The sequence below is a fragment of the Somniosus microcephalus genome, chromosome 12, assembly GCF_052327205.1.
Source record: "Somniosus microcephalus isolate GS21.2 chromosome 12, FLI_Smic_1.0, whole genome shotgun sequence".
In the NCBI taxonomy this organism is placed as follows: domain Eukaryota; kingdom Metazoa; phylum Chordata; class Chondrichthyes; order Squaliformes; family Somniosidae; genus Somniosus; species Somniosus microcephalus.
The window spans coordinates 226,683,088-226,698,940 of NC_140998.1; the positions used below are offsets into that span (position 1 = coordinate 226,683,088).

The window sequence follows — 15,853 nt, forward strand, 5'->3', positions numbered from 1 at the left end:
AGAAATTGGAATAGCAATGCAGTTAAAGTAACCCTGTTCATTTCAACACATACAAAGCAAAATAATGCTGAACAAATATACAATTGTAAAGAAAAGATATTCAAATTCACAAGTCTTTGGAACAAAATCACTTGATATTTTACTGAAATGGCTCTGCAGACAGGTTATTTTTCAAGCACACTTTGTGGAAGGGAAATAGCAAACGCTTAGTTCAAAAGCAGAGCAGCAAATTATTCTTTAAAATGTTATTACCAAATGGAGGGAGGTCTTTAAATTGCACGTTCTTGTGTGATGGATACAGTGATACAGCTGGGACCTGGAGGGCCTGATTTACTTTCTGCTGCTGCTTCTGATGCTGTGCCCCTGATCTGGGAGCAACTGGAGATGTATCTGAAAGTTTCCCTGCTTTCTTTTCTCCTCTGCTCTTGGCTACTAGATACCAATGAAGAAAGAAATTACATATGTACAGATTTCATTGAAAAAGCAAGATTCCAACTGACAATTTTTAAATCACTTAACTTGCTGTCACTTATAAAGATATGTATTTCTTGGAATGGGGGAATGAAACATGCTGCAATTCAGCTTTGTTTCAAATGCTTTGGTATTAGTTGATTTGATTTTTATTTTTGGTCCCTGCGGTTTTTGTTTCAGAAGTGTAACATATCGTGCAACAATGTCATCATGCTGCAGGTCACAAGACTCACAGCTGCAAAGGACAGTTTGTAAAACAATAGTTGCCCTTTAGTTTTACAAGTTGTGGAAAGGAATAAACACAAAAAAGGTTGAAACATCTTTTCTTCCAGCTGAGGGGGAATAAAAAATATATAGTTTTCAGTTTTACTTTTTAAAACATTATTGAGACTGGTGCAATGAACTGGAGCCCCAGTGAGCTGTACCAGAGTGAGCTTTTAATTCCAGCCATGTACTCGCTTCAGAAATACGTCCTGAGCAGAGTGAAGACAGTTTTCTAACCCAGTGAACTACCTATTCGCCATACTTTTGCATCAAAATATATAAGAAATAGTGCATATCGCACATGCCCCTGTCCTCATATCTTGGGTGTCACAATTGCACCTGATTGGCTTAAATTTCATATTCATATATTATGGTCGATTTTAAAGTTTTTCGATTTGCTGTTTTAGCCTTACTTATTTTTCTCTTTGTGTCTCCATCTTTTTTCTCTGTAGGGAACATGCGTGTGGGCCAAGGGGGGTCACACAGCTGTGGACCAAGGGGGGTCACGCAGCTGTGGGCCAGAGGGATGACGCAGCTGGGGGCCAAGGGGGGTCACGCAGCTGTGGGCCAAGGGGGGTCACGCAGCTGTGGGCCAAGGGGGGTCACGCAGCTGTGGGCCAGGGGGGTCACGCAGCTGTGGGCCAAGGGGGGGTCACACAGCTGTGGGCCAAGGGGGATCACGCAGCTGTGGGCCGGGGGGTCACGCAGCTGTGGGCCGGGGGGTCACACAGCTGTGGGCCAGGGGGGTCACGCAGCTGTGGCCCAGAAGGATGACGCAGCTGTGGGCCAGTGGGGTCACGCAGCTGTGGACCAAGGGGGATCACGCAGCTGTGGGCCGGGGGGTCACACAGCTGTGGGCCAAGGGGGATCACGCAGCTGTGGGCCAAGGGGGATCACGCAGCTGTGGGCCAAGGGGGGGTCACGCAGCTGTGGGCCAAGGGGGATCACGCAGCTGTGGGCCAAGGGGGGGTCACGCAGCTGTGGGCCAAGTGGGGGTTCACGCAGCTGTGGGCCAAGGGGGGGGTCACGCAGCTGTGGGCCAGGGGAGGTCACGCAGCTGTGGGCCAAGGGGGGGGGTCACGCAGCTGTGGGCCAAGGGGGGTCACTCAGCTGTGGGCCGGGGGGTCACGCAGCTGTGGGCCAAGGGGGGTCACACAGCTGTGGGCCAAGGGGGGGTCACGCAGCTGTGGGCCAGGGGTGTCACGCAGCTGTGGGCCAGGGGGTCACGCAGCTGTGGGCCAGGGGGGTCACGCAGCTGTGGGCCAAGGGGTGACGCAGCTGTGGGCCAAGGGGGGTCACGCAGCTGTGGGCCAAGGGGTCATGCAGCTGTGGGCCAAGGTGGGTCATGCAGCTGTGGGCAAAGTGGGTCACGCAGGTGTGGGCCAAGGGGGGTCACGCAGCTGTGGGCCAAGGGGGGTCACGCAGCTGTGGGCCAAGGGGGATCACGCAGCTGTGGGCCGGGGTGTCATGTAGCTGTGGGCCAAGGGGTCACGCAGCTGTGGGCCAAGGTGGGTCATGCAGCTGTGGGCCAAGGGGGGTCACACAGCTGTCGGCCAGCGACCACCGATGAGAAATCAAACCTGATTTTATTCTTGTCACATCTGGAGTTAGTCTTACTTTACATGCAACCTTTCATTGTTTCTTTCTTTTCACAGCAGTTTCAAAATGTTTTTTCACTGCAGTCTTTACAATTGTGCAAGTCTGCAATGGATTATATGCAATTTGTTTCTATGGCATGCAGAGAGCCAAGTAGCCAGGAAAAGGGATGGGCAAAACAAACTCCACAAAGACCAGCACAGAAAACAGCAAAGTACATAAACATTGAATAATTTTTTTTGAAACAGCAAAAATATACCTAAAAATAGTGTGCAAGGAATAAATTATTTTAAATAAATTATTTTACATTTATTTCTTGCACTTATTGTATATTTTTGCTGGTATATTTTTCTTTTCTATTTTATGCACCTTTTTCTGTTTTCAATGCTGATCTTTGTGGGGTTTTTAGCCGACCCGTTTTCATGTCCAATATCCCGTGTGCTTTGCCATGGACGTCTTACATCCAGTGAGAATGTACCATCGTTAAAAGGTCGCACTTAAAGTGTCAAAAGTATTTTAAAAAAGGCAAAAGAAAGCTAGCCAAATCCTGCTCTTTTTTTCCTAACACGGCCTACCGTCAGTGCAAGAATCAGGGATTTACAAACACGGTCAATTTTAAGCAACTGCAACCAATAATTAGCCTTTAATTGATCTGAGGATGTGACTATTCTAAACACTTCCTCAGAGGATGTGTCTGAGCAGTGGCCTTAAAAGGACATTGAACACAGTTCCACATAAGAATCTACACATTACAACTGTGTGCCAGACCTTGGACTACCCATAAACAACACCATTGGAAATCAGTAGTTAACTGTTAAAAATCAAATACTGGGCCATATATTTCACTGTCTGGCACTTTTGTGAAGCCACCATAATATGTGTCAACCACCCCCAGGTCTCATGAGCAAATTTTACTGAATTAATGAGTGCAGCAATAGAATTTATTAACTATACTGATTTGTACTGTTTTCAAGATACACATATTCTGGTAGATGCTAATGGTTTAAAGGAAATAGAGCTTTAAAGTGCTATTTGTGTCCAAATGCTATGGGGCATTATTTTTCAGTCACATCAATGGAAATGTGAACTAGAGGCCTGCAAATTATTGACACAAGAAAAACTTTACCAAGGGCCATTTTTTCCAACTTAGTCCCAATACAGCATTTCTGTTATTTTCAAGTCTGGTTATAACCTTTTCATGAAATAAAGATTCCATTGCAAACATTCGCTGTGCCTATTTGTTCCATGGAAGTAAGCATTCTGCCTTTTTGTGTGTACTATTCAGCCTTTATATAACAATTTACTGAAAAAATGAATCATGCTTTATTTACAATATAAAATCTCTTTTATGGTTCTCCAAACTGCAAATCCAGTTGGCTCGAGAATTAATGTGGATGTGTATTGCTAATCCAAGTAACTCATTTTTTTCTCCTCTTTGCAAGTCACATTTTATGGATACAGATGAAACACGTTTTCATTTTACTGCATAATCCCATTTGAAATATTGACCGCACTTCTCCATGATTTAAGACATCTGTTACCCGATCCCTTAGGTTTACAGCTTGCCAATTGAAACACCATCAGCAATGTATAATATACTCAAATGTGTTTCTATTCATTTTTTATATAAATTCCATGGCTGAAACAAAATTCCACATAATTAATGCAGCTACAGTACAAGACAGTCAATGAATCTGCTCTGTAAGCATTATCTTAACCATTTAACTATCAAATAATCCAGAAATTGAGATTTTAAACATGTACTTTTGGCAGTATAGCATCTACAATTACAATATAACCTGTCTCTATATTACTTGTTAATTGTAATACTTACAAAAAAATAAAATAATTAACAAAACGGTTAGTGTAACCACATTCAGAGCCCATGAAGATAATTACATTAGATAGTTTCTACCCTTGTCATTATATTGGTCCTCACCAATTTGGAAAAGTATCACTCTCAGGACCTTTCGAAAAGAAAAACTTTAAAGGATTTCTCATTAACACATTTTTGCATATTTCAAATCTATCTGTAGGTATTATGGACATTTTGTTGAAATAGTCAAGGGATCTGACTTGGAGTTGTTGAACCTGCACATGTAAATGAGATTATCGCAGCCTCATTAATGATCAATGCTCACAAGAAGATAAAACATGGAACAAGGAAAGGTAATACGTCCCATTTCGTCCATTCCTTTCTAAAACCATGTCAAATCTGCACTACTGTGGACTCAACCCAACCCATGCAACTCCCCAAAGGAATGTCCTGCAAAGTTTCATCCAAAGGTAAAGAGAAAAACACCAGAACACCGATGTAATCTTACATCCGATGCTATACACTATGGGCAGGATTTTCATTGGGCTGTGGAGGCGGGATTGGAGGCGTATGGGGGGGGGGTTAAATTGCAAAAACTGGCGTGCGGGCCAAACCCGCCTCCAAGCAATTTTCATTAATTCGTGTCTAATGGTCAAGTCTCCGTCCCGCCTCCAAGATGCGGGATAGGCCATTAAGGCCCTTACCAAGCACTAAATTGCCTCTATAATGCCATTTTGAAAGGCCTTTGCAATTTTAACCTTTTTCCCACGTGAAACACGCCTGTTCTGAAACACGATGGTGAAAGCTGGTGGGAGCACAATTGGATTGCTGACTATCAGCTGCAGCTCAACCATTTAAGTGGAGATTTGATCAGCCATCATTTGCAGGTGGCAGGACTTTGTAGTCTCAGGTCTGGGGGAACGTTTAGAAGGCATAACCACAGCTGTGGAAGTTTGGAGCCTGACACCCATCTCCAGTGTGACCTCCTGGGAAACCCCTCTCACCACCTTCACTGAGCGCTTCCTCAACTGAGGCATATACCAGAAGCATGGGAGCCATTTATTTCCTTCCCTTCTGGACATTAGATGAGGACGAAGACCAGCCGCAGCACCAGCAGAACTAGGAACAACAGCAGCACCAACAGCAGCAGCAACAACAGGAGCGCCAAGCTTCTGCTCACCCACCTGAAGATGCACAAGCCAGAAGGGGCCAGCGCATGGAAGCCTGTCGGCGCAGGAGATACTACCCAAACAGGGTCTACAGACACAGGGTCAGCTATCTCAACATGTCTGAGCAGCAGTGCCAAAGGCGGCTCCGACTTTCACGAGAGGTAGTGGGTGACATCTGTGCAATGCTGCAAAAAGACCTGCAGGCCAGAGGACCAAGTGGACAACCCTTAGCAGTGGCCGTCAAAGTCACCACCGCACTCAACTTTTTTGCCTCAGGCTCATTCCAGGGATCAGCAGCAGACATCAGCGGCATCTCCCAGGCGGCCGCACACACTTGCATCACGCAGGTAACCGATGCCCTCTTTGCCATCGCACACAATCACATCCATTTCACCAATGATCAAGCAAGTGTCACGGCACGTGCGGTTGGAATAGCTCATCTGGCAGGCTTTCCAAGGGTGCAGGGCGTCGTTGACTGCACACATGTGGCCCTTAAGGCACCCCATCGCAATCCAGATATTTTTGTCAATCGCAAGGGCTTCCACTGATTTAAAGTTGCTCGGAGTTGGGAACCAGGCGGCGGGGTCCCGCCCGCCAGTTTTCGCGATTTTAACCCCCCCCCCAATGCCTCCAATCACGCCTCCAGGCCCCATTGAAAATCCAGCCCTGCGTGTCTCAGTGAGGATTCTTCAATCTGATTGGTTGAATAGCCTTGCTGTTACTTGACCTGCTCACAGACGCCACAGATCCCCTGTAGTGGGCGGTGCTCTGGAAAAAACGTCGCATTAGAGCAAATCTGCAATCTAAAGCTGGTCAAAACTCTGTGGGCAGATGTCAGCAAGGTGAACGGCAAGTGCTGTTCCTTCGCCGCTGATTGCAAAATCCGAGTCCTCATCATGCTTTTTATAGGAAGATACTGCTTTATCATATCTCTTAAAATCGTCCAAAAAACATTTTTTTGGTTTTACTTCAAAATTGGTCCCCATGGGAATACTTCTCATTAATACCATAAATAAGAATTAAATATTTAACATAGTATGTTTTTAATTAAGTGTTGGTTTATTGCAGCCTTTCTAGTGTTTAAACTGTAATATTAGTGCATATTTCAGTGCTAAATACTTAAACCAGTTCACCCAAGGTGATTGTCATTTCACTGGACCTGCAAATTGAACAGCAATGACAGCAGCTTCAACATGCTGAATGGGATTGGCATATTAGTCGTGAATCGGGAGCACTCAATTGATACTTAAAGGTTGAAGTTTTAAGTAAACATTCAGGCATTATTTTTAGTTAAAATACTGCATGTGAAAGAATGTTATAGATTGCTCCAGATGTTCTATCACAAAAAGAATTTAAAATCCTAACTTCATAATGGATTATCTCATTTTAATTATACAGAAGAACCATATTATAAATTATCTCTTTTGTAACAAAACATCATATTTAAAGTCAAGACTACTAGTATTTTAATAAACCATTTCAAAATTGTTATTTATTGTTTTTCACAACTGGAAGGAAATTGAATGTTTCCTTTAACCCACAGCCTAATGAAATCTGAACTACTGGTTGCTTCATTTGTTGATACAATGCAAATTAATTAACGTTTTCTCAAAGAATATAAAAAAGTTCCGTGACTTACATCTTTTAGTACTTGGCTCACACTGCAGTGACAAGGCCTGCAGGCTTCCTTCATCCATGTCAAGGTTAAGGTTTGCAAGGTACTGTTTTACTTTCCGAGCCATCTTTGCATCTTCGTAGAGTTCCTTTGCATTGAGAAACAAGCTGCGACGTACCCGTTTCTCGTCCAGCATTGCAGCATTTGTATTGCCGTAGCTCAACAACCTGCTGCAGGGGAAAGAGAGATGCCGCTGGTTTCAGCATGGAAGGTCAATGACTGGGACATGCAAAAGTCAGATTGAGGTCAGTCTTGTTCAAGCTCAAAATAACACTGCCTCATTCCAGTAAGTCAGACAGACAAAAATGAAGGAAACGGAATGAAGAGTGAAAGGGAAATAAAAACCAGCAACTACTCTGCAGATAGCCCTATCCTGCTTCAACTTGGCAATCAAACTTTACAGCACTATAAGCATCTCTGCCCACTGGTTTAAAAGAAGCTACTGCTCCGGCAGAACAGTTGGAGCAGGAGTTGAAGCTCATGCAGGACTGATGTTAAATAGCAGTTATAATAAATCCTGACAATATTGAAAACAAAATTAACTCAATATTTCTCTACACCACTTTATGATCAGAAGGAAGGTACAATTTAAGCAGCCAATCTCTTCCACTCACAAAGAATGGAACTTTTCCCTCTACATAAGATCGATAAACAGATACTGGGACTGCAATCCATCAGCAGCTTAGCCCAAAAATCACTGAATGCTGAGACTTCAAAAATCACTCCCACCATCTGAGCTACCAGGATGCCAATAAATACAGATAAATATTTAGAATAAAACTTTTCCACTACAGTGGAAGTATTTAACAAATTATGTATAAATATGTGGTTATTTTCCCTGTAAAAGTAAATTAAGTTAAAAAAATAAAATCCAATTTTCCATTTATAAGTACCTAAAGTTTATTAAAATGTATCTCTATCAACTACTGTCAAGGGAGATACAAACCCAACATTAAGCTGAACCACTGATGAAACCAGAAGTCAAACTCAATCCCTAATGCTGCAGGAAAGGGGAAGTATATTGTAATTATAATACTTAATTGTCCACGTAATTATGACTGTCAATTTTTTTTAATGTTTATCTTTAAAAAGACTTTTTAAACAGTTACTGTTTTTCAGGGCTAAAAATCTGACAATTTATCATATATATTGGCCCAGAAATTCGGGTCCCCACGGGTGAGTACGCGCTGGGTACTCACGCGTAGGCCCAACGGAAGTGCCAGTTTCGTGCATGCACAGCGCATGCGTGGGAAACCAGAACTTCCGTTCCCTTAACTGAAGGGGTTCAGAGGTCGAACACGTGCGCCGGAGAGGCAGCGCGTGCGCATGGAACTTTCGGGGGTTTTTTCAGGTTTTTCCGGGAGTCTAAGGGCTAAAAATTCAGTTTGGGGCGCCAAGCTCGCCTGGGCGCCGGAATTACCACTGCGCGCGGAGCCACTTGCGCCATTGGGATATTCAGTTTCTGCGCCCCAAATGGAAGCCGGCCGCTAACCGAGGCTTCCCACGCCCCGCTTGGGGCGCTGAAACTGAATATCGGCGCGCAAAGTGCCGCAGCGCCACCCACTGCGGCACGGCACGCAGCGGTACTGCAGGCCTTCCTCCTACTGTTAAGGGGGAGGTGCCTGCAACAGCGCGATCCCCGCTCGCGAGTGCCGGCAAATGAGCCCGGCACCAAGGAGAAGTGCCGGGCTCTCGGGAAACAGCCAGCAATGCCGCGGGGGGGGGGGGGGGGGTGTAGGAGGCCGGGGACGGAGGTGCGGGCAGGCGGCCGTCGAAAAAGCAGCCGGCCGCACCTTCACCTTAACTCACTCCACTACCGCCACAGGTTGGCCCCTGTGTACCGGTCGCTATTTGCGGCCGGCGCGGAAGAGGCGGGTGCGACCTAATATGGCGTTCGGGGCGGTAGCGGGGCGCTGCGCACACCGATGACGTCATCGGTGGCGGCGCAGCGCTACAGGCTAACACCGCCATTAGCACCCCGCTAAATATCGCGGTGTTTGTGGCCAGTGGCGCTAAAGCCTCTGAGTGGCCTCTTTGGGTGCAAACTGGTGGCGTAAGCAACTGAATTTCTAGGCCTAAGTCTCCAGCAGTTACACTTTTAAAAAGCAGGCGCAAGGCCTGCTTTTAACAAGGTAAGTGGTGAATTAATGAAAATTAAAACATTTTTTCCACAGGTTTATTATTTTTAAATACTTTAAAGAAAGGTAAGTTTATTTTTAGCCCCGTTAGAAACTGTAATTAATTTTTCAAAAATTTAAATTATTGTTTAAAATAGTTATTTTATGTAATTTATAGTGATTATTAAAATGTGATTAAAAAAAATTATTTGAAGTTTTAGTTATGTTTTGGGGGCTTATAGTATTTATACTTTTGACAGCTCTTCCTGTCAAATTTATGAATGGGCATTCCCTGCTACCATTGGTTCTCCATGGCCCACGTGATCCCAGGGGATGCATCGAACTAACTGCGCCCCTGGGTTACGCAAGCACTGCGCGCCGGCAGTTGGAGGAGGCCCAGGATCGGAATCTAATTTTTTTGAAAACGGTGCACATGCTAGCTTGCTGCATGCAAGTCCTTGCTGATACACATGTATGTACTTTACCATGATCTTTTTTTAAAGAGAGTTCCAAGAGGAACTAGTAAAATGAGTGCAAGGACGCTATGGGAGGGCTTTTGTTATTCAAGTTACTACAGCTGTTCTTTGGTCAGTACTTTCAATTTCTCACCATCATGGGTTTACAAACTTGAACTGATTTAATACTTTTGATTTTGGAAAATCAAAACAGTGCATATGCAAAATACGGGACTGTACACAATTTTGTCAGTTATAGTAACAAATAGGAGCTATTTGATGCATTCATTTAGCTCCTGTTCAATAGTATAAAATATAAGACACTTCTGAATTGTCGTCTACAGACTGCTAATGTAAGACCTGCATTGCACTGCAGAAGAAAGAGACATTTCAAAAAAATTTGTGAAACACTGTACACCTGGATGAAACACCAAAAACATACAGCGCCAAAATAACTATGATTAAATAAATGTAACATAATTACACTTCTTTTTTTGCTGATTATGCAATTCTTAGCACTTAGGTATCAGGCAGGTTACTTCAATGGAAAGCAAGGTGTTTGTGTCCTCAGAGCACCAATGCTGCTGTGTTTTCTGGATTGAAACAATCTGAATTGTGCTTATTCTTTTAAGAACAAAAAGCAATTTTATCCACATCCAGCCTTTCTGAGGAGGTATTTAATTCTGTACAATGAATAATTTTCATTGGCTCAGTTTACATCACTATGGATTCCATTATTCTGTGAACAGATAGCACTAACCTTGTTCTGAACATAAAAGCAGGATTGATATTAACTGAAGCCATACAGCCAACATTACGGATTTCTTTAGCAATCATCCGTAGCTTTTCAAAATTCACCAAACCTTCCACTTTGGAGTCATTCCCTAAGGGAAGAAAAAATAAAATGATTCCTGACGAGGACAGCTAAACAGATTTCAATTTTACACATTAAAATGTCTATTTAACATCCAGAGAACCCCATGCGAAGGACTGAGACCCCATCAAGGTTGAAAAGGTAAATCAGGAAGTAGGGAATGGATGACAGCAAGCTTGAGTTTTAAATGTCTGAAAATTGTAGGAGGAAGGAAAGACTGAGTGAAATAAGGAATTCCAAAGTTTTATAACAGTGAAGGAATGAGTCAGAGTATGAGGCTGCATGATGAGTATTGCTTTCAATAATAGGGATGTTGGTAGGAGGACGGCACCGACCGTAAATCAGGATAGAGCTATTAATGGTTAGCAGCTATGCTAACGTAGACGTTGCAAATTAATTAGTGAAAATGGAAGGTTAAAGGGAAATCACACTGTAATTATAAATACATGGCATTCTGAAAGATTAGACTGTGTAGTGAGACCTATGATTCTCCTGTGTTTTACTTTCTTAAACTCAATTTCTTTCCCAGGATTTTACATCATCCAAATGCCTGCAAACACTATAAAAATGTAAAGTTAAAAAATTGTTTTGATAGTGGATTTGGTAGCAGCATGGACCAGCATAGAGTCATTTCAGCTAAGGAACCTCGGTCTGAGCTCAGCCGAGACTGACGGGATGAAAGCTTTCTTCAACTTTATAACATTTTTATGTAAAATGAGCTTTAGCAACCTCAACTCAACAAAGCTCAGTCTGAAGGGACACAAGGGTGTTTGGTGAGAATGCTGGAAAAAATGTATGAAGTGCAGTTGAAAGTTCTCTTCAAAGATTTGAGTTAACCAAAAAATAGAGGAAGCTTTACTGTGCAGTTGAATGTGGTGCATCTAATGTGGGATTAATTGATGCTGAGACGATACACAAAGCAGGAAAGAAGCCATTTCCCAGCACTAACATTCCTTACCTTGCTGAATGCAAAGATTAACCAATTCTACTTTCAAGTCATGATTTTCATGTGTTTTGCACTCAGCTCAGAATGGTGGAAGTGAATGTCACTGAGGACAGAAAGCTTTGTTGGGCTCACTTCCATTTCTACTATTCATGCATTTCAAAAGCAGGGCATCATAAATAAACATAAGAAACTAATGGGTTTGTAACCTCCAGAGCTCAGTTCTATCATCACCTCTCAACTAGGCGGCCCAATGGCGTGCAGTTTCCAGTACCATCAGCATTTCTCAGCTTGACAAATAAAAGTCACCTTAACAGTCATTGATCTTTCAGTCTATATTTTGGTATTCTTTGAAAGTTAACTGTTATAAAGGATAAAGAACAATACAGAAATCTTTTGGGGGGTTTGTGAGTCTGCTGCTGCAACTCTGCTAGGAGACCAGCAGAATCTACCAGAAAACAAAGACCACGATGGTGGCTGGAAGCACCAGTGCCTGTCCATCCTGGGGGGAGGGGTTACCCAAGCACCCGACTGCAGCCATATGCTGTGTTAGGAGGCTGATCACTTACTTAAAAAAATAAGAATTTGTGGCATTTTCTTCTGTGGAGTGCAGAGTGTCCAGGCCTTGTTAGGGGCAAAACCTTCCTTCACCCTTACCAGGCAATTGACTGCAATGGGACAAAGCCAGGGGCAGGGATTCCTACACCGGCAGTACCTACACCTTTGGCTCAGTTGGGATCCGGTGCATCTGTGGAGAGTTGTACGCCCAGTGAGGTGAGGAGTACTGGCTTCCACATCGGTGGATGTGGGCCCCATCAGTAGGGTTCAGGCCAGGGTAGTGGCCTGGAACCCCTTCACCCAATAGAAGAAAGATCTTCAAATTCTTCTTATTTTCAGTCCCCATATCACAGACTGTTATTGATAAATTCCAAGTCATATCGTGACTACATAATTTCCTCATACTTGAAGAGTGATGGGCTTGCACAAGCTCAATGACAAGAGTAAAACTTTGTTTTCAATATTTCCCTTCTTTAGCATTCCGATGTATACAAGATACAATATACACAAGTGTACCTTTATTGGGAAACAAATAAATTGGCCTGTGGTGACATAGCTTCATCTAGTGGAGAATAGGATATAACTAGAAATGATCACAACACAGTAATTTAATTGAGTGGTTCAGATAAATTCATAAAGCTCGAGTTATTTATATTAGTCACCTAAGGCCTGAGATGAAATTGAAATTACTGCTGAACACGCAATAGCGTGGCATAAATAGGGGTCAGTGCAACAGTCATGGCGGTCCTCGCCTCACTGCAGCTACCGGGAGTCCTGGGGCCTGGGATTCCCGGCCAACCACAGTCAAACCTACACACCAGCTTAAATCATGAGGCTTCCAGACCTCATTATCATAGTTAAAGTGCCAAACCGCCTCCTGGCAGTGGGTTGACTGCCTGTGACCCCTCAGTTAAACCCAGAAGTGGGCGGGTCGGAGGTGGGTTGGGGTCAGGATTTAGACTTTTAACACTTTAACTTCCCCCTCGCCCCAAGATTTTTCAGGTTAAAATTCCCCACAAAGTAATTAAATGGTAATGCAAGATGTGCGATCGTAACAAGATAATTGACAAATCATGAGCATGGTGTGAAAAAAGTACTGATATTTAAAGTAGAGAAAACTGCAAAAATGAAACCACAGTCACAATTTTTTTTTTAAAATAGAGCTACCTTCATGCAGGAATGTCAGATATTTCTTGATCATAGGGAAGAGAGGAATAATGGGAGACTGCAGGTTCTGGTTATTGAGAACATTGCAGTATTCAGCCATATTTCTGGAAGGGTCCAAGAAATCCTGAAGATCCTGAAATAACTTCTCATATTTGCGTGGAAGTTTTTCCCAAGTATTCCGCAGTCGTGCCACAGGTGCAAGTTGTAGACCACTAGGTTTTGAGAGAAGACAAAACAAAATTACAATATGTATTACTTACAACAAAATCTAAACAGGTCTTTTAAGAAGTAAACCGCCAACTTAACTTGAAATTTAGCCACCTTTAAAAAAAAATGTTTAAACCGCAATGTTTCAATCTCTAAAACACTAGACAGAAATGATGTGTATCCCCTTTTTTATATGAACCATTGAATGTTTGCCATTATGGGTTGAAATGAAGATTGTGGGTAGGTTTCAATTCACAATATCAGTAGCCAAAACCATTCAGCAAGGGTGCAGCACACATTTAGCAACATAACCGGTGAACACGTCCTGCAGAAACATTTCTCATTTGTAAACACAGCATCTTTATAAGACAATAAGATCCACAGCACAACTTAGACCATTAGAATTTCATATTTTCCACGATCGATTCAAATAAACTTTACATTTTTCTGAGTTTAAAGCAGAAATATATTCTCTGTTTGTATTATTCAGCTCTAGCTTTAATATTGCTAACAATGAACAGAAAAAATGTAACAATCGCTACACCCCACTTTCCATTTCCACCCCGAATTCATTGCGAAAGTCAGTAATGCTGGTTAATGAGGAGTCCTTGGCTCACTGTCATTTTCAGCAAGCACTGGGGATTGCCAGTGTAGGGGGTGGCGTGCGCCCAGTCAGCTTCACCTCGGGCTGCCTTGGAGCGCTTCGAATTGCTCCCACACCCCTGGGTTCCAGACACCGGACTTAGGTACAGGCGGCTGTTAAGTATGTGTATGGTATTGAACAATTAACACAAAGACTTAAACGTATAACTCAAACAGGTCTTTACTGGTTGGAGGTAGGGACTATACATAGGTCTTTACTTCATGCCCACAGGCGGGAACTGAGGGGAGATCAGTACCCACAGTACTATTTATACCCCTATGGCCAGGAGTGGTACTGCGTATCACTACGCCCTACAAGTAGTGCAGTCCTGTCCATAGGTTCAAAGTAGCACACATATTACATGCACAACATTCCTCCCTTCCTAGCTTTACAGTCATCTCCCCATTTAACATAACGTAATAACATATATACATATATAACTTCAGGTTTACATAACAGAATAACATAGATACATAGATAACTTCATGTCAAAACAGATCACAGGTTCAGTCTCTGCGGAAAACAGTTCACAGATTCAATCTCTGTGGTGTAGTCGGTTCACGTTGCTGGAGTGACTCATTCAATAGTCCTTCCATGGATTTAACAGTTTGAACTTCCGAACTGAATTGGCTCCGTTCGGAGGGACCACGTGTGTGATCTGGTAGAGGTAATAATGGTTCAGATGGGTCATCTTCTGTTTCGACTTTTCCTTTTCTGCTTCTTGGAGACTCTCTGGGCTCCACTGTCAGCTGCCAGCTGCATGCGCAGTTCCTCCTTCTCTTCCTCCTTTTTCCGTAGTAGAGCCACCTTCTCCCGGTGTTCCGTAGACTTTCGGTGCTCCTCCATGATTTCTGTATGGTGGGAGTCGAAGTTACAAGTTGGGCAGGACAGGACATAGTAATATTCGGTGTCGTCCTGATCTAGGCCAGCGAGAGGGTCTTCTATTTCCTCCATACCCAGCTGGGCGTTAGCCAGCTTTTGTTCCAAGTCCAGACATCTTTCCTGAAGAGACTTCTTCATGCGTACCTCTTCATCCAGCTTTTTCTGGGCTTTCAGCAAGTCGTTTACTAATGACCTCATTTGAGATTTTACTACTTCAACTTCTTTTGGAGATTGATTGATCGGACTATTCAATCCCTCTACCGGAGCAGCTGTTTCAGCGGTCTGTTGTTCTACGTTGACGTGAGTCAGCGTACTTTTGGCATCCAAGGGCTGCTCTGTTGCAGTCATCTCAGTCTGTGTTGCCACCTCAGCTCTTCCAATAACCTTTGAGAGCTCCGAACCCCTTTCGTTTGAATATTGAAGTTCGTGTTCAAGTTTTTTCCATTTCAGAGTCCTGTCCTTCAGCATATGCAGGAGTTGGCTGACCGTTAACTCCTCTGACACCAGACGTTTTGTGTGCTCCTGCTCCATTTTCTCCATCAGCTGCTTCTGTTGTCTTTCCAGATTCTCCAACTCTATATCAAAGAACTCTTTCGTTGCATTCAACTCTTGCTCACAACGGCGAAGCATTTGTTCTAATTGCTGTTGTAGTTTGAAATGGAGTTGAGTTCGAGCCCGGTGTCCCTCAGAAATGGGCACATCAGTAGACTTGCCAGACTCAGAATCCACAGTTAAACTATGTTGTTGTTGCTCAGTGGAATTCTGTGCTGAAACTTTGTCTTTTGCACCTGAGTTGGGCTTACCATCATCCGTTCCAGAGTCTGGGCCGACTATCTTCACCGAGTTCTCACTCGTTATTGTTTGTAGGAAATGCCAGTCCATATTCATTTTCCTAATCCACTCCCGTCCTAGTAGTGGAGGACCTCCTTCAGATATCACATATAAGTCCATTATTTGACTGTCTTCGCCCTTGTGGACCACTGCAACCTCTATTTTCCCGATGGGGTACACTCTTT

The 15,853-nt window shown here is 43.4% G+C and overlaps 1 protein-coding gene across 1 annotated transcript in view; it reads right to left on the reverse strand.

Moving 5' to 3' along the window:
• Positions 1–15,853, reverse strand: part of LOC147110219 (rap guanine nucleotide exchange factor 2-like) — a 148,960-nt gene that overhangs the window by 70,487 nt on the left and 62,620 nt on the right. The window contains exons 11-14 of the mRNA XM_086002496.1: positions 13,106–13,317; positions 10,324–10,447; positions 6,956–7,158; positions 335–432 (exon numbers count right to left, since the gene is read on the reverse strand). Coding sequence (XP_085858622.1) covers positions 335–432; positions 6,956–7,158; positions 10,324–10,447; positions 13,106–13,317 — 637 coding nt within the window. The remainder of the gene's footprint in view (positions 1–334; positions 433–6,955; positions 7,159–10,323; positions 10,448–13,105; positions 13,318–15,853) is intronic.